General features: G+C 42.2%; 1 protein-coding gene across 2 annotated transcripts in view; it reads left to right on the top strand.

Moving 5' to 3' along the window:
• The window catches only part of ranbp10 (RAN binding protein 10), a 37,022-nt gene extending 18,204 nt beyond the window's left edge, over positions 1-18,818 (top strand). Inside the window, exons 4-14 of one of the 2 annotated variants that reach the window (XM_083763624.1) lie at positions 4,683-4,850; positions 5,049-5,071; positions 5,290-5,474; positions 5,717-5,829; positions 6,807-6,915; positions 7,710-8,084; positions 9,395-9,540; positions 10,896-11,044; positions 13,049-13,160; positions 14,021-14,162; positions 14,505-18,818. In XM_083763624.1, the coding sequence (XP_083619750.1) occupies positions 4,683-4,850; positions 5,049-5,071; positions 5,290-5,474; positions 5,717-5,829; positions 6,807-6,915; positions 7,710-8,084; positions 9,395-9,540; positions 10,896-11,044; positions 13,049-13,160; positions 14,021-14,151 (1,511 nt within the window). In that variant the 3' untranslated portion in view covers positions 14,152-14,162; positions 14,505-18,818. Of the gene's footprint in view, positions 1-4,682; positions 4,851-5,048; positions 5,072-5,289; positions 5,475-5,716; positions 5,830-6,806; positions 6,916-7,709; positions 8,085-9,394; positions 9,541-10,895; positions 11,078-13,048; positions 13,161-14,020; positions 14,163-14,504 lie in introns of both variants that reach the window. The other variant, XM_083763623.1, reaches the window with a different exon arrangement.
• The last annotated feature ends 982 nt before the right edge of the window (positions 18,819-19,800 follow it).

The following is a 19,800-nucleotide window of genomic DNA, read 5'->3' as shown; positions in this document are numbered from 1 at the left end:
GTAATAGAACAACCACATTTTATTTAGTAAACGTTTAGTAGGGTAGGGTTGGTCCCTGCGACATACTAGCAATACTATCAAGCTGCCTCACGCTACAGAAACAGGAGATAGGCTCCTGCCCTATGAGCCTCATGACTCGGCAAAGCTTACTTACTTTAGTGTAGGGTTAGCAGCATCGTTTATCCATGAATTCATGCACATCCCTATCAAAAGTCTTTTTGAGGACACATTTTCAGAAATAGACAGACGTCTAGTGTGTTTTTTTCTTATTATTTGTCTCTTTAGAAGTGATGTCACACTCTCCTTTTCTCTTTCCACCCTTTTTTTTTTAGGAAAAAACATCTCTATATCAAATATAACTAAAGTAAAAGAGTTTTTTTACTGGGACTCATTTACATCCAAAGTGAGAAGGCCATGCTATAGTAGGACATCAAGCATTTCAAGCTATACAATGTACTATGATGACCTAATTTAAAAACATTTGTCTGCATTGGAATTGAGATTATAGGCAGTGATTCCACCATTAGCAGAAAGATTCTGAAAGCAGCCAAACATGGTTATCCCAGAGTGGCAATCTTGTTCCTCATCTACATAAATATATACACAGGGCGTCTTGTATGCTGTAGCACCGTACAACGCTCAGTGTTTATTTAACTCTGAGAGTGTACAATTGTAGTTGCCATGCCTCGTGTTGGCAGTGGAGACTCCAGACAGACGGATGGATTGCTGCTGGCATTGCAAAATGACATTTATAATCTCCATAGTGTTCTGAATTTACATCCTCATTGACGTCATAAAATGGAATTGGAAGAGAATTAGAGGGGTTTTTTTTTAAGTGCTGTAGTATTTCCAATTTCCAAAACTTTTACTTGTACTCCACAACATCTGAGATCAAACTCTTGTACTTTTACAGTTTTACTCCACTACATTTATTTGAAAATGTAGTTACTTTGTATATTTTGATTATTATTACAAAACATACATTAACCTCTTCAGTCATATATAGATTTCAGTCATTTGAAATTTGGCGATTGTAGTTGATTGTAGATTTCAACAGAGTTTTAAACATTTGAAAACTTGGAAATGGAACATTCTGTATATAATGCGTACTTTTACTTTTAGTAATATTACTTTAAGTACTTTTTTGATACCAATACTTTTGTACTTTTAGTCCATTAAATGTAGAATTCCGGACTATTTCTACATTGCAGTTTTGATACTTTTTACTTAAGCAAAACATTTGAGTACTCCACCACTGGGTTTGTTAAGGTCAACTGAAACAAATCTCTCCGTCCTTCCTCTGGGAGCCTGAACTCTTTTCTTCTGCTCTCCAATCCCCCTCTTTCTCAACACACACGCACATCCCACAGACAGCCACACAATGAGATCAGTGAATGGTTGACCACGCTCTGATGACATAGGAGGAAGCATCGTAGCCATATTGTAGCTCAGGGCACGACTAAAGCACCATGCTACCAACACCAGGCCAATCAGAGCAACGCTCTCCTCTGGCCAATCACAGCGTAGTCCAGTCTGTATCATCTGCTCTGTGCCTATAGTCAAGGTTTCCCCCCATTGGGTGGGGGTTTATGGAATGAATGCCATGGACCCATCCAGCCAATTCAACAAACTCTAGAATCTAGAGTCTAGATCTCACGCACGCACACAACACACGCACCCGCGCATACATACATTCATTATTCCTCTTTATTATTCACATTACTTCAAATGTCACACAAAGGTGGGAACAGAGTGGAAGAGTGGTGAATCTGTAAAAGCTTACTCATGTATTCGTTATGAAAATATTGTTCTGGTCGCTAGGATTCTAGTGTACAGGCCATAGCCCTGGTGCTAGACAGATTGCTGTGGATTGCCTCAACACTCTGTGTGTGTGTGTGTGTGTGTGTGTGTGTGTGTGTGTGTGTTAGTATTTTAAAGTGTGTTTGTAATGTATGCAATCATTTGCATAATGTATGTGTGTGTCCATAGCAGTACAGTGTTTTCCACAACTGACCTCTGTGTCTGATCCAGTGGTAGAGACCTGCCCATTTCATTAGCATGTTGGAGCAGTGAGCCTGGCTTTGGAGGCAATATCCCTGTCAGCAGATTAATCTAATACCCCCCCCAACACACACACACACACACACACACAAGCACGGGCACATAACTGTGTGCACATGAGCACACAGAGCACATACTGCTGTACATAAACAAACCATAATAAACATGTACAAATCTAATCTCGAGGTAATTCTTGATGGACAGTTGGACACACTCAAATACATGCGCACACAACGTCACATGTCTTGGGTCTCATACACATATGACTTTCACTCTGCTCTTTTTGGCAATGCCAGCCCCTGATGAGGGAAGACTGCCTACAACTCTGAATGGTCTGTCATATAGCAGTATTGGTATTAATTCACTTTCAATTCTGGAAGCAAAATGGGTATAACTAATGTATGGGTTACAGCCCATACATGCAAACAGAAAAGTCCTATCTGATAGCATTAACCCATTCTGACCGGGCACCCATTTTGGTGTCGGCATCATGTTATGTTTTAGCTATTGAAAAATAGCAGATCTACAAGCTCATATCGCGCCACCGAGTGGCGCGATACGAGCTTGTAGGTCTGCTATTTTTGAAAAATCGAAGAACGACTGTGACATTTCTAGAATCTGATCTCAGGTCAGAATGGGTTCATCAGACCAGTGTGTGTCCGGCGGAAACCTCGTATGAATCTGATCTCGGGTCAGAATGGGTTAAACAACATTAAACTCACTTTGACACTCGATTTGACACTCACTTTATGCATGGGCAACGTGACATGGCATTTATAACCGAGTACTGAACTTATTGGTAGATGTTGATGTTTTGCACCCTGTGCGTGCGTCCGTCCGTCCGTCTGTGTGTCAGTGTGTCTATCCGTCAGCCTACAAGCAGCTAATCTCCAGCACCGTCGGCCCATTCACACAGGAAACTGGGCACACACACTCCCTGGATGGTAGAGCAGAACCTCTGCCTCCAAATGTTCAGATCAGCCTTTTGTAGCGCCACCAGTTGTGTCCCTCAACATGCCTCAAATCATGAACGCAGCGTCCGATTGCCGCGAAAGGCAGAGGAAGAAATTCCACACTTCACTTCACTTCTGTGCTCCGAGGAGCAAGTTTTCTAGTTATACAATGAAACCACCGGTTTCGGGTCAATTGTGTGTGTGTGTGTGTGTGTGTGTGTGTGTGTGTGTGTGTGTGTGTGTGTGTGTGTGTGTGTGTGTGTGTGTGTGTGTGTGTGTGCGTGTGCGTGTGTGTAAAAGAAAACTGGAAATAATTTTAACCACAGGAGACTAGAGCTTACATTGTTTTATGCATGTTAAAAGTACTAAGTTGCTTGGTTTCCTGGTGTCAGTCCGGTCCGATGTTGACGTCTGCATTCCTATTGTGACACATTGTCAACGATGAAAACAGGCCATAACTTTACGTTATGTTTCATAGCCCAGGCTGAGAGGAAGTATGTTTTCTTTGTGCCACTGAGTGACCCTGTAAGTCTGTCTGCGAATAGAATGACGCTGAGCGGTCAAGTAAACACAACATGCAGTGTATCATCATTGGTTTGTGAATGAAAATACATTCTCCTCCAAAATCAACATTTGAGGCTCGAAGACATGAAGACACCCTTATTCTCACATTGAATATCATGCAACAACATAGGATTGCATTACAATGAATGAATGAATGCCATTTGTTGTCCCTAAGGTCATGAATCTCAAAAGACCATTGTATACCTTGTTGGTAAGTATATTTGGATGAAATGACATACTAAATATTTAGTAGTGCACGGGGACACTTCCTCCCTTCTCCAGTACACAAACAGTAAAATGAACCCATGCTCTCCTTATTTAGCCTCAGAGCCTCTTGGGCTGGAAGGCAATGACTCACCACCAGGCTTTGTATACTGCATCCCCCTACTGGACGTCTAAAGAATGACATGCCATCTAAGGGGGTAGTACTAAATAAGAATCATGTGAATTTGCATCAAAATGCCTGGGGTTTAGTCAAAATCAGGCTGGAAAATCTAGGGAAGAGAAGTAACAACTCTTAATGCCTCTTCCAGCAACTACTATCACTGGCCTTGGCTTGAGCACCGTGTCTAATGTCCACTTTAGGAACAATCCATCCAACAACACTGGGGCCCCTTTTCCACTAAAAGAACTGCTTCTGTTCTTTATTTTTGATGATGGTTTATATCACCTCTGCATCTTCCAACCTCCTGAATAGTGACACGGCCACTTTGGTTCCCACTTCAGGGCAAGAAATAAGTCTTTTTTTTGTTGTTCCAGTTCCAAACCAGTTTCATCACAGAGATTATTGCTAGTTTCTATGCTAGGTGTTCACTGCTCTTGTTTTCTTTTTTGAGTGGTGCAACCACTCCAAGGAACAGCAATGTCCGTCCTAACCTATGTGACTAGGTACCAGTAGAGTACCAGTAGGGACAAAAGTGGAACTATTGTGCCAGAAACAGAGAGAGAGATAGTGTTGCACTGTTGCCTGCTAATTACAGAGAGAGACAGAGACAGAGAGGCAGGGGGAGAGGGGAGTTCACACAGGTGTGATTTTTCTGCTTTAGGCTGGAATTCCAAGACGAGAAATAATTTTCTTAATCCAAATTCTTGCTCAAATTCCAGGATGGGACAAGCACTCGTACGGGTACCACGGGGACGATGGCCACTCCTTTTGCTCTTCGGGGACTGGACAGCCTTACGGCCCAACCTTCACCACGGGCGATGTGATTGGTTGCTGCGTCAACCTCATCAACAACACCTGCTTTTATACAAAAAACGGCATCAGCCTAGGTCAGTCAGTATTTAATGCATTATCTTCTGCATGTATCCACATTACTGTACCCACAGCTCTGTGGCTTTGTTTGGTTAAATGGTTATTTTGGTTGATTAATTTAGAGTTAGAAATCACCATACTGCCGTATTAGCTTTTACTGTTTTTCTTAACTGTGACTCAAATAACTTGCTATCATTTTCACTTCCATCTCACAGGTGTAGCCTTCACAGACCTCCCTGTGAGTATTGCGACAAATATAATACATACTACTAATTGTGTTGTAATGTGTCCCCCCCCAACCCCAACTCCAACCTTGAATCTAACTCCACTCATGGCTCACATGTCTCTCCTTTCCCTTCTCTCATTTCCTGTCACTCCAACTATGAAAGCGGAAATTTGTAAAAAAAAACAAAAAAAAACAATCTTCTTCATCAAAAACCTTGGTGTCTTCTCTAGCCCAATCTATACCCCACCGTGGGGCTTCAGACCCCTGGCGAGATCGTAGATGCAAACTTTGGCCAGCAGCCGTTTGTCTTCGACATCGAGGACTACATGAATGAATGGCGGGCAAAGATCCACGGCATGATCGCACGCTTCCCCATCGGCGAGAGGCTGGGGGAGTGGCAGGCAGTTCTACAGAAGTAAGATGCATGCATACTACACACACACACACACACACACACACACACACACACACACACACACACACACACACAGAGACAGATGGACCACATGCTACATAGCATTTGAAAATTGCGAGAGGCAAGTTGGCAACAGTCTGGCCCCCGAGACTAGGTGGCATATAACAGATATGGTAATCTAACATGACATTCCTGCATGCATGACATCTTTAAACCTATATGTTTGTGTGTTTTCTCTGCAGTATGGTGTCTAGCTACCTGGTACACCATGGTTACTGTGCCACGGCGACAGCCTTCGCCAGAGCCACTGAGACTTCGATACAAGAGGACCAGTCTTCTATAAAGAACAGACAGAGTGAGTGAGGAACCCTTACCCTAACCCACACCATTGAATCATGGCCATTCGAATGGAACATTTCTGTTGTGCTTTAGGGCTATCACGATTACACATTTAAGTTGACGATTAATTCTCTCACACAAATAATTGTGATTAACGATTTAATTGGAACATTACAAATAGAAATTACATTTCTGTTTGGCTTTTAGGCTTCATAATAAAAAAGTGCACAGGGTATTGAATGTAACATGTTTTGCAACTGTTGTGCTAAAGTAGCACAAATAGCAGCCTGCAGTTTCTTCTGATCAACAATGACATTATAGGCCCAGGCCGTAGCGTAACGGTCTGGGCACCGGACTGGTAATCCAGTCGCAGTGTGCCGCGGGTTCGACTCCCGGACCCGACACGGCCTTTACTGCATGTCATCCCCCCATCTCTCTCCCGTTTCCAGCCTACTGTCTGTCCCTTCAAAAATCAATAAAAGGCGTAAGCCGCAAAAAAATATCTTAAAAAAAACAAAACAAAAAAAACAATGACATTATAGATTCATTCATTCATTGAGACATGCATGCAGGTATTTCGGTTTGAAGCCGCCATTGCTTCATCAGGTGAAAACATCACAGCGTACCATTCGAAATGCATTAAGAAACTTACACATACTAAACATGGTTACATTTTATGGGTTTTTTCGTCATAGCACAACATGAAGTATTGTAGTGCAGATGAACCACCACCGATGCAATGACAAATGAAAACGGTGCCACCGAATATTCAAAACTTTTCCGCGATTCTGCCAATAATCATATTCTTTGAGACACATCCAAGTTTCAAACTTGACAGGGGTCAAATAAAGAATCACGTGACGTTGATTGATCCCCTTCCCCATTTCGCTAATTCTAGGACATGACGTATGTGTAGTCACTACTCAGAACTCAGGAGAACAGGAAGGTCAAAATGATTGTGTTCATTCATTGTGTTTTTTCACTGTCCAATAGGAATACAGAAGCTGGTGCTGTCAGGGCGGGTGGGCGAGGCCATAGAGGCCACGCAGCAGCTGTATCCCGGCCTCCTAGAACACAATCCCAACCTACTATTCATGTTGAAGTAAGTTATACAATCATAGAACACAATCCCAACCTACTATTCATGTTGAAGTAAGTTCAACACACCTTAATTTACATTGAAAGAAGTTAGAACTCTGTCTCTTTAAGTTGCTACAACCTGTTGCTTCTTGTCTGGCAAATACTAACACAAATCAGCCACATGTCGAGCTTAGGTAACCCCAAAATGGACTGTTTAGTGTAGTAACAGTAATAGTATTACTTCAACGTTATCACCACCCACCCGTCCTACAAATGTAACCATGCCTCGAGTTTTGTGACTTGCTCTGTTGCTGTCTACGTTCTACCTTTTGACCAGGTCATCAGTGTAATGAAGAAGCCGTTCTCATTAGACTCTCTAAATAAGTTATAACTTTACCTTCTTTAGGGATATCTTATGACTACATTATGACAATTGCCTAAATGTAGGAAATGTATAGTGCCTAACTGCAGTATGCTGATTCCCCTTCTGCATTCATTGCTGATGTATCCTAGCCTATTCAGTTGCCATGGAGGTCAGGACGAACGGTTATTCTGTTCTTAAACTCATTCAACATTAAACTCCATATATTATACTCAAATGTGATTTCCAAGTTCATCGGTTTTTAAGACTTTGAAGTCAAGATAATTTATGCCAATTCTCCTTGCTTTCTGTGGTTCACTGGTTCCAGACAGCATATTATATATTTCCCTTTTTCTGTTCAACAAATTACTTATGCGTGCGTGCTGTAAATCCAAAGAGCTAACCGTCTCCTTCAGCAGCAGAGTACCAACTGTATCACGTCCTGTGTCTGTCAGGTGTCGTCAGTTCGTGGAGATGGTGAACGGCACAGACAGTGAAGTTCGCTGTTTTAGCGTTCGCTCCCCCAAGTCCCAGGACAGCTACCCCGGCTCGCCCAGCCTCAGCCCTCACCACGGCGGCACAACCAACGCACCACACCTGCACACCACCGGAGGAGCGGACAGCAGCCCCACGTGCAGTAACGGCGTGACTCCCCCCAACAAATCAAAGAGCCACGCTGGAGGAGGGGGCAGCAACAGCAAGTACCCCGGGGTCTCCTCAGCCTCCTCTTCCTCCTCCTCCTCCCCTTCCTCCGTTAACTACTCCGAATCCAACTCCTCCGACTCCACCAAGAGCCAGCCACACAGCGCCAACAGCAACCAGGAAACAAGGTAGGGAAGGCTGTCCTCCCTTAGAGTATATATTAATAGAAACGGCACCCGGAGGAAACCCTGAGGCGAAATGGACATGGTGGCCGAATTTGGACCCAAACACATGAACGCGCTGGTCCGTTGACTATCATTGCGCACGTTCATGATGACACGTGAACGCTGTTTCATACGTGCACGTGCGCGAACGCGTGTAATGATAGTCAACGGCAGCGCGTTCATGTGTCCAATCCATCCCAGAATGCACTCTGTTGAATGTTCCTACCCGGAAGGAGGAGTGAAATCGCCTCATGCGATTTCGAGCAACTTAATGCATGTGCCATGCTCGCCTGTTTCAGCCAGAGGAGGAAATGTTTGCTTGGGACTGCCGTTTGTAAATGCGTACATTTGAATCATCCAATCATATCTATACAAATGATGTTGCAGTGCACATCAGGAGAATCTGATATATCATAGTGTCTTAACATTTGATTTGATCTTTATTTATTTTGAACAAATAAAGTACAGAAAGCCCATACATACACCATTAAGACAATAACAAAGCAAGGGACATTTGTGTTCAAGAATGGGCAGAGAGAAGCAAAAGCTTAACATCACGCTATGGTTCAGATTTGGCTGTTTCTTTTTTAACTTCACTTCAAGTGTCTTTAAAGATGTAGGGAAATGGATAAATACATTTTTCACACCTTTAGAGCATATCCGTGGTCATCATACAGTATGGGCATACCTAAAAATGATTGCCAAACCAATGGGAAAATGTCCATCTTTTTGTATTTTTCTATCAAAAGTCCATAAAAATAAACGAAAACGTGCTGCGTGATGACGTGTCGATTCCTGCATGAATAATAACGAATCTTGATTTCATCCACCTGGTTTATTCCCATCGCTGCACGTTCCTCCAACACAGCTGGTTTTGATTACAGCACTACTCCGTTTTTAATCTCATTCAAGATGGGATCCAGACAGTGTATTACTCGTTTTAAACTTAATCATCACACTAAAATATGTATCTGAGAATATTATACTGTAGGTTAGAAATGAGCCACGAGCTTTGCTGCCCGTCTCTCTGTGACTTGTAAACAAACAAACTCAGCGCACACGTCACGTATGTAACAGAGCTGTAGTCAAACAAACTCAACGCACACGTCACGCATGTAACAGAGCTGTTGTCATATCATGTCACATTGACATGTCAACAGGAGTGTCAACAGGAGTGTCTCACTATATGTGTGTGCGTGTGTGTGTGTGTGTGTGTGTGTGTGTGTGTGTGTGTGTGTGTGTGTGTGTGTGTGTGTGTGTGCGTGCGTTTACAGTGATAGTGAGATGGAGATTGAAGCAGAGCATTATACCAACGGGGTGGTTGATGCCGGCTCCTCAGCACGGATCATGAACGGCACATACAAACACCAAGAGATCCTTCAACCAGATGACAACAGCCTGGGCAACGGTGTAACAACCGGTACGTACACACACATACTGTACAAACACCAAGAGACCCTTCAACCAGATGACAACAGCCTGGGCAACGGTGTAACAACCGGTACGTACACACAGACTGCTGATGATCAGTGTAACGGGTACGCTACACCAGTGGTGGAAAAAGTACTCAAATGTTGTATTTAAGTAAAAGTGTCAATACTACAATGTAGATGTACTCCGTTACAAGTAGAAGTCCCGTATTCAAAAGGTACTCTATTAAAAGTACAAAAGTATCGGCATCAAAATGTACTTAAAGTACTAAAGGTAAAAGTACAGGTCTACGTATATTGCAGAATGTCCCATTTCACAAGTTAAAAAATGTGTACAAAAACTTTAGAAAATAGCCGATCTACAAGGCCGAAATGTATATAGGGTTGAAGTGGTTAATGTATGTTTTCTAATCAAAATGATATATATTTTTTAACCCAATAAACAGATTTTCTTTTTTCAAGAAAAAATTTGTTTTGACCACTTGTAACCACTAGGTGGCAACATAAGACTTGGTCTACATACTGTACAGTTTCTTTTGGCTTTACATTTACAATTCTCATCCATCAGTTTGCCCTCGCAAATACCTTTTGAATGGAGAGAGAGAGAGAGAGAGAGAGAGAGAGAGACTTGCTTACTTTACCATTAATGGAATGGAATTCTAGGATTGTGTACCAAATCACCCATTTAGAGCTGAGGCTGATTCTTCTGAAAACCTATCAGACTATACTGTATAAATCTCAACACGTGTCTGTGTCAGGGGGGCAGTCAGCCAGATATTTTGTGAAGCCTCATTTGAAATCGGTAGTTCAAATATATAGCCTGTTGTGGCGCTGGACTGGACCCAAAAAGCCCCATAGCTCCATAGAGGCCCATGTATTTTGGCCCAACTTCACCTAGACTGTATTACCTTAATAAATATGGTCATGAATACTTTCTTCTTCCAGTCACTAGTTTAAAGTCTCATTTCTAATGTCATAATATTCTTTTTGGAAAATTATGGTCCCATTAATTAAAAAAATGACCATAAAGAAAAAAAACCATCGCGTATGTTCTGAGGGGCGTGGCTACCGTTACAGTCTATGATCGGGATTCCCCTCCCACTCGAGTCAAAATAAAAACCAACGGAGAAGAAGGGGGGAAGTCCCGCCTCGTTGTCTGGGCAGCCAATGGCCAGCTGGTCCAAAACGGAGCCAGCCAATGGCCAGCTGGTACCAAACGGATCTAGAAAGATGGCGACTTACAGTGCAGGAATAACAGGCTTCATTTTACGTCCATGTTAGACCCGGCGAACGCTTTGTCCATATTTTTTACAGTCTATGGTCTGTGTGCATTTCCCCCGTGCAGACGAGGCCTGTAGCAGTAGCAGACAGCTCTGTGGAGGGAACCAGGCCGCCACAGAGAGGATGATTCAGTTTGGTAGAGAGCTGCAGACACTCAACGAGCAACTGTGCCGCGAGTATGGCAAGAATGCCGCGCACAAGAAGATGTTGCAGGTACGCGCACGCACGCACAAGAAGATGTTGGAGGTAGGCGCACGCACGCACGCACGCACTCACTCACTCACTCACTCACACACTCACACACATACACACACTCTCTTGCAAGTGCACACACACACACACACACACACAATGTTTGCCGTTGGTAATGTTGACTATTGGGCCCTACATCCTCTCGGTGGGGGCTCGTCACTGGCAGGTGAGTTAGTAGGATACAACAGCAGTGGCAACACAGAAATGTGTGTGGGACGGAATTAATTGGCATGACGACTAAATTGGGGAGAAAAATGGGGTAAATTCTAAATAAATAAACTATATATAAATATAATGCTCTGCAGTTGAGAATTGCTATAGTGTTCTCTTTGTAGCAAAGGAAAATGGCACAGACTCAGTGCTTCTCAGTGCAAACTTGCGCAGACCCTGAAATGGGCGAACACCCCTGCACGCCCATCTCAACATTTATTAATCTGTCGTCAATTTGACATCAGTGTAGCCAACAATCAAATCTCATGTCAGATCTCGGCTCATGTATGTTTTTCCATCGTTCGACGTGCCTTCCAGGATAGTTAGACATTCCGACAGGCTTTTAAGCATATGCAGCAGCCACCCACATAATTCACTTAAAATGTATGTAACCCTAACAAAAGTAGGCAACTACAGGGTTAACGGATAACTCCTGGGGGATCCCGAGGTGTTCCAAGGCCAGTGAGTCGATGTGATCCCTCCATCTGCACCTTGGTCTGCCTTGGGGGTCCCAGCGGGACGTGGTCTGCCTGGGGGTCTCCTCCCAGCGGGACGTGGTCTGCCTGGGGGTCTCCTCCCAGCGGGACGTGGTCTGCCTGGGGGTCTCCTCCCAGCGGGACGTGCCTGCCCGGGTGTCTCCCAGCGGGACGTGCCTCGAATTAAAATCAATCTACTGTATTATATTAGGTTAGATGTTGAATCAGTTAAACAAGAACTTTAACAGCTATTCAGATGTCAAACATGGCAGATCCAGTTAAGACCTATACATACAGTAGGAACGTTTAGTCAAATGGTGTTATTTTCCATTTTTTGTTTGTTTAGGATATATCTTTTAAAGTAAACTGTTGTTGACGACTATACTGTAAGTGAGTGATTTACTCTGTCTCGTTCTCTGCCACTGTTGACCACAGCAGTGATTGTGTTTACCAGACCGCATTCATCATATGGCTTATTATATATTTGCTTATTAGATGTGTGTCAGTGTCAAGTATTTGTGTGTGTGTGTGTGTGTGTGTGTGTGTGTGTGTGTGTGTGTGTGTGTGTGTGTGTGTGTGTGTGTGTGTGTGTGTGTGTGTGTGTGTGTGTGTGTGTGTGTGTGTGTGTGTGTGTGTGTGTGTGTGTGTGTGTGTGTGTGTGTGTGTGTGGTGTGTGCTGTGTATGCAAATAGGTGTGTGTGAATACAGGGATATGATTGCCGGGGTATATTCCAACCTCCAAAGAGAGGGAGATATTTTAACCCATTTTGGGCGGGAACCCCTTTTGGTGTTGGCATCATGTCATGCTTTAGCTATTGAAAAATAGCAGATCTACAAGCTACGAGCTTGTAGGTCTGCTATTTCTGACATCGAAACATAGCTTTTTCAGAAAACTGTCAGGATGTAGAAGACATTTTTTTTATCTGATCTCAGGTCAGAATGGGTTAAATAAGGGTATTTAAATGATGTATTTTATCATGTATTGTATGTATTTTATCATTCTTCCGCTGCCTGTGATTGGTTGTGAGTTGATTCCTGCAGTCGGATCGGCACTGGTTTCTACGGAAACGATGATAAATGAGGCTGTTCATATTTTCACATCGCTGACTGCAGAGAGAGAGAACGGCTATTTGTAGACCTGATCAAAACGGACAGGAACTAAATAATACCTACATGACTAGAACATTGCTTCCCCACCTCCACCGAGACAGTCAACCTTACCTCTCTCTTTCATTTTCCATCTCTCTCTCTCTCTCTCTCTGTCACTGTCTGTCTCCAGGATGCATTTAGCCTTCTAGCATACTCAGACCCATGGAACTGCCCCGTAGGCCAGCAGTTAGACCCCACACAGAGAGAAACACTCTGCGGCGCACTCAACAGCGCCATTCTGGGTAAGGGACACACACGGGATGACTGTCACACCATGCTAATTTAACCAAGGATATGGTTAAATTAGCTATTAAGACTATAATTAAGAATGTTAAGACTGTTTAGCCTATGCTAGCAGTGGAGTTCTAAGGATACCTACCAAGCCCCGAGAACCACAGAGGATTATTGAAGCCAGCAAATCTGGTAGTATTGCAAGACCAATTATACCATATTTATAATTCTACTGCGCATGCTTCTGCCATCTGATACGCTAGTATCAGATGATCTATAGGAGTATAGAGCGTCGCAGTCCCGCCCCCTCGAGAGACCCGGAAAAGAAATCCCCGTTCATTTTCCTCATAGACCTTTCAGAACGTATTTATTTAAAGACGTTCACGCCGCTCTTGTCGTGACAAATCATGACAACAAACAATTTTTTTCGGGCCAAACAAAGAATTAGAAAGTAGAAAAAAACGACTTTGGTCCAAAATATTGTGTTCATTGTTGTCACGACAAGAGTTGGCTTCGTACGACACTTAAAAGGTCTTTAAATAAATACGTTTTGAAATGTCTATGGGAAAAATGCATTGAGATTAATTTCCTGGGCCTGGCGTCGTCATGAAAGGGGGCGGGACTGCGACGCTCTATTGGCTCCAACGTTGTAGCCAAGCCCGGAAGAGGGCTGTACTTCCGGGTGCTTCATGCGCTTGTGAGCAACTTTCATTGAAATTAATAGGTGCGGGCCATTACATTTTCCATCCAGTCAACCACAACTATTGCTATTACAAGTTACTTTATGTGCTACATCTATTGCTAACATTCCAAACAATATGTTGCTACCTCTATTGCTATTTGCTAACATTCCATAAACAACCCATTGCAGAGTCCCAGAACCTGCCTAAGCAGCCTCCACTGATGCTGGCCCTGGGCCAGGCCACAGAGTGTGTTCAGCTCATGGCCCGGGTCCGCTCTGGATCCTGCTCCTTCGCCAGAGTAGACAACTTTTTGCACTAGCCCAAGTCCAGGTGAGTTCAACGCATGCATGCACGCACATGCACATGCACACACACACACACAGGATATATTAACCCATTTTGGGCGGGAACCCCTTTTGGTGTTAGCATTATGTTATGCTTTAGCTATTGAAAAATAGCAGATCTACAAGCTCAGAGGTCTGCTATTTTTGATCGAAGAACGACTGACATAGAAACATAGCTTTTTCAGAAAACTGTCAGGACACAAGACATTTTTTAGAATCTGATCTCAGGTCAAAATGTGTTAATAAATAAAGTACAGTACATGCATACATCTACACAACGTTCCTTACCTGTCATACTGTTACCCCACTCCCCCATCTTTCCTTACAGGTTATTGTTAAGCAGCGCGCTGAAAAGGGGTGTGTCCAGCAGGTAGTTGTCTTGGCGACAGAGGAGAGAGCATGCGTGTGATTGGTGTGTGTGGCTGTCCGTCAGACTGAGCCAGCGGGACTAGGAGGAGAGGAGGAGCAGCAGGAGGAGAGAGAAGAAAGTTTCTTTTTAATTTTAGTATTATCAAATACAAGAAAACGTGTGACACTATTTAAAGATAATTAATTATTATTATGTTTATCTAGTCTTTTTATTTAGAGATTGTTGTGCTCAACTTGGACGACAGAAATTCGAATTCCCTTCCCCTTATTTTTCCTCTTTTTGTTTTTATGGGTGGATTTTTGATTCCCTATACGACTCAGTATTTTTATTGGACTGTTGTTGTTGTTTTTCCATATCACCACCAGACCACAACACTCATAGCTGGTTACCACAATAACACAGATTCTAGATCCTCCAATTGTAAGCTTCACCTTAGACCTTACTGAGGTCATTGAAGTGATGTCAAACCCTGTCACTGAGGAAATGTAGCAGATAGAAAGACCCTGAGTCCCAGTTCTGAACATTTACCCCCCCCCCCCCCCCTAAAGGAGTGCATTTGGAAGTGCACTATTTATGTAAATGATGCATTGGCTAAAGAGATGCATTTTTTTTTCTACAGAAGTCCTACATTTGTCTACATATTTCTCCACACCTAAGAGGATTTGTTGTTTGTTGTTTTCCACTTTTTCAGTCACAAGAAATCAATCGGTTGTTTTAAGAAAACATGCTTTTTGTGATACTACTACAGCCTATTCCTGTATGGTAATATCTTTGCAACATCTGAGAAACAAACAATGTACCACAAAAGCCGCTCCGCCGCTATCGCATGGTCGATGCCATAATGGGGAGCGTGTCATCAAAGGCTGCTGCATGTAAGACAATAACGAACAAAGTGTCATACTAGCAACAAAAAAAACACTTTCAAATCCTCCCCCCATTTTTGCCTGGTGCATGTAGAACACATCCACTGGCTTTGGCTATACTTTCAAAGTACACAAAGTACATGTGAGACAATTGATACACGGCCCCGGTGTGAATGTGGACGAGTTACCATTGGTAGCACAAAACCTCTTCGTTGATTGTATTGTACATGGAGCAGATCCCCCACAGGACTTTAAACAGAGCACAACTCCTGTTGTACCTCCAGCCCTGGGTTTAACTCCTGGGGCAAAATGTATTTGTTTATACGTAACAAACATTATTATCACCATTATTATTATTATTATTATTATTATTAACACCTTTTGGTCACTTATGACAACATTGCTTTTTATTCATCTGTAGGCCTTTGATGTTAACATAGAGTTTAAGGAACTAAAGCTTCATTTTACTATACTTGTAGATCTTTGGGACGCGACACTGAGTGACCAAGTATAAATCAGGCTTTAGACCGGTGGTTCCCCCACCTGTGGATATTGCGAGGTGGCCCCCATATAATTGGCAAAATGCTAAGATGTTCATGATAGTAAAACTATTCATTTGCGGTCGATTTGACTGATCATGAAATAAACATGCTCTGAAAATGTTCAAGTGGGCCCCTGATCCAGAAACGTTTGAGAACCACTGGTTTAGAGAGGGAGACTAATATGGCTGACACCGTGTGGTGTTTGTGTATGGTAGCAGCAAGCTTTCATCAGAGCAGTCTTATTGACAGAGATGCATCCCCCTGAGTTAGACCTGTTTATTTGCATAGTTACTATTATAATGTTGAATAAAGAAATGAAGCCATTTGCCAACATGAAGATTTTAAGTTGCCCTTTGTGTTTAAATCATTCTTTTTACTGCATGTAGGCTTCAGGGAACCTTTTCAAAATGAGTTGTTTCGCCCAGGTTTGAGCAACTCTGCCAAATTACAACTATTATAATGTTGTAAAGATCTGTTCAGCTTGTCCTGTCATTGGTTCTTTAATTTAAAAAAAGATATATAGAATAATTTGGATTAGAAGTGTGGTGTTCCTTCAAATAAGTATGAGTGTTTGTCTCTTAGTTGTCTTTCCACAAATCCTTCCATTATGTTTCATAACTGAAATGTTGCACTAACTGGGTTTTATGTCCAAATAATGCAGTCAGAAACACATTTCAGATTTTTATTATGCACAATCTTTGTCAAATAGACACAGGCACAACTATCATGGTGGTAGACTGGTGTTTGTACTGTTGGTCCTATCAACACACTTCTGACCAGGCCCTCAAAACTGTACTCATACTATTGCTAGTTAATTTGTTTGTATTGTTCTGGGCTGGCCATATGCCTATAACCTTTTTCTTCCCCTGATAATTTGTTGTCCCCTCACACAAACAAGTCGGGACTCAAAAAGTGAGCGAGAACGATTATTACGAGATACGAGTATTCTAAATTGTAGTTGTATTTGGGTTGATTGAATAGCTTTTTGTTTTAAAACGTAGCCTCCCACCAAATGATTCGATGAAGGAATTGAATCTGTTTGAAAATGTAAATTCACACTTGTTTTAAACATTTTTATGGCCAAGCCAGCAGACCACAGTAAACCTTTTATTTGGTCAGTTTGACCATGCTGAAAACACAGTGAAATATATCTTAGTTATAAAATATCCTTAATCCCTTCTCTGGACTCAGGGAATGACTGTCAGTCAAATAACCTAGTGTTCACCTTAGGTGGCTCTGTGTTGAATGTAGCTTTGGTAGAATGTCGTTATTCTTTCAAATAAAAACCCTCTTTCATTCACCTAAATGACAATCATACATAGCTTATACATAATTTGATAAGCTTCTCGTGGTTTAACAAAATGTGTTAAACCACGAGAAGCTTATCAAAACTGACCATTTAATGGTCCGTTTTGTTCCCACTGTCTACAATTGAATTATATATTTTTTTCTAATACTTTGTTTCATCCCTAATAGCATTATCCTAATATGTTCCATGGATCCTGTATGTTTGTCAGTCTTAACTTACCGGTAAAACCTTTAGTCTTCAGTGAAAACAACGCGAGTCCCAACACGACTTGGAGCACCTTTTTTCCATCTACACCAAACCTCTTGGGCCAAAGGTAGCCGACGTATTGTGAGCTTGTAGATCAGCTATTTTGGGGCAAATGTTACCCCCAGAATAGGGAGCGGTGGTTAAGGTGTGCTGCTCCAAAATGACGTGGTCTGTCAGATCACTGACCATTACTAAATGCTGTCCGGTATAAATGCCATTTAAAACACTGGATCTTTTCGACCACGTATCTCCCCTCACGTTTTTGTCACAGCTGTCACTCTTGATTGCCATGATGCAGTCAGGCAGTGAATCCATGGCATTTCGACTCTGTATCGTAGCCCGCCTAACCCAAATTGTATATTTCCATTCATAAGAGAATCTTCATCCCACGGTAGAGATTTACAGACTTATATTATGCTAGGGGTATGTGTATGCAGGGAGGGATCTAGTACAGGGTATGTTGTCGAGCTTTTTCCTGGGACAATTAGTTTTTATACAGAACACACCTTCTGCTACAGTACTATGGGAATTATTCTCCTGGCTACAGTCACATGCACACACTGTATACTGTACATACAGTATAATATACAAACATGACACACATACACCTGCTAATAAATACACCTGTAAAGGACATACAGTATGTTACACATACAGACGCGCACACAAACACCTGTAAGAACATGTTTTGCATACCTGTAGGGAACAAGTCTCCCAGCTCTTGTGTTTGAACTGGGTCTGTGTTGCAGCACTGTTAACGTGTACCCTTGGTGGATCCCGCCGTAGACATAACCATTGATCATCTGGCGGAATGCTTTGTTCCAAGTTAGATCAGCGATTATTCCCAGGAAAAGGAGGCATGTGGACAGTGTTGGAACTAGGACCCGATCGAGGCCTCTTGACAGCAAATCAATTTCATTTGGGGAGGCCAAATGGAATTAGGCATTACAAAAAAAATAAAAACAAGCTGTGCACAATTGACTCCTATTATGATTTTAATTTCGTATTTTGAGTTTTAGCAAAAAAGGAAAAAAAAAAGAATTGTGAAATGAGTTACTCTACTTAGCATGAAACTTTTAAAATGTTTAAAATGAAATTAAAAAAAAGAAAAAACAATAATAAAAAACATACCTATGTACTGGAAACATGATTAAAAAAAATGAAATATTGTATTCTGTTTAATTTTGACAGAATTATTTTTATTAAAAATACACATCCATACGCATATTATTGATCTTGTCATTATTTTGGTGTTTTATCATCTTTTTTTTTGGTTTACTGTTGGAATAAAGCTTACAGCCATGAGTTCATAGCATTCTCTGGCTATTCTTCATGTTTTTTTTACTGCTTTATACACTGCAGTTTCACTTGATTCCAACAGCAGTATTTCTGATGAGATCTCAAGAGAAGAGAGGAAATAGGTTTTCTTATATTGTCTCAATAAGTTTAACATATTTGATTATTTACCAGCGGTATTGGCCAACACCCATATACCTTGACCTCTACAGCACTGGTTCCCAAACGTTTGTACGTCAAGGACCCCCAAATTGACACTAAATTACCCCGCAGACCCCCATTTGAAACGACATGCCAGGGTCCCCCATAAGAGAACATTTCTATGGCTCTAGCAGTGATTCACAACCATTATAAATTCAAGGACCCTCAGTTTGATAGGCAATAGGCTAGGGACCCCTATTTAATGGCATTTCTATCTCTGAGACCCCGATATATAGTGTAAAATCAATGTTAATTTAACTCTGAGTTCCTTTTGTACACTCTGCGTTTCAGAACCACAAGGGTCCATTTGGTTTGGTTCCAAACTATCATTTAGCTGGGGACCCCCTGGAACTCCCTCAACGACCCCTAGATGTCCCCAGACCCCACTTTGGGAACCACTGCTCTACAGCACTGGTTCCTACACAGTGCTAATAATGATAAAATCACACCTGTGTGAAATGAGTGGGGCAACTACACTTACCGGCCTAGGTGCCTGGACCGCTCAGCCGCGGCCCGGGCCCAACTATACATTTATTGTGATTGTTACTGTAATGTTTTTCTATCTGTACTGTACTGTAAGGTACAATGTTTTTGATAGTTGTACATTCATTGTTATAGTTATAGTGCTGTGAATGGGCCTGTAGGCTGCTCAACACTTTAGGTCACCCAGCGGTATTCAGACAGACATAGACAGACACACAGGACTGTCGGGACATAGCCAGTCATTGGAGTGGTGTGCACCGCTCAATAACTAGAAAAGAATGTTCCCGAAGAAACATAGTGTGGACTCGAGTAGC

Source organism: Protomyctophum parallelum, assembly GCF_964188405.1.
Source record: "Protomyctophum parallelum genome assembly, chromosome: 4".
Classification (NCBI taxonomy): Eukaryota; Metazoa; Chordata; class Actinopteri; order Myctophiformes; family Myctophidae; genus Protomyctophum; species Protomyctophum parallelum.
The sequence above is the reverse complement of the archived record's forward strand: the minus strand, read 5'-3'. Positions and strand labels throughout refer to the sequence as shown.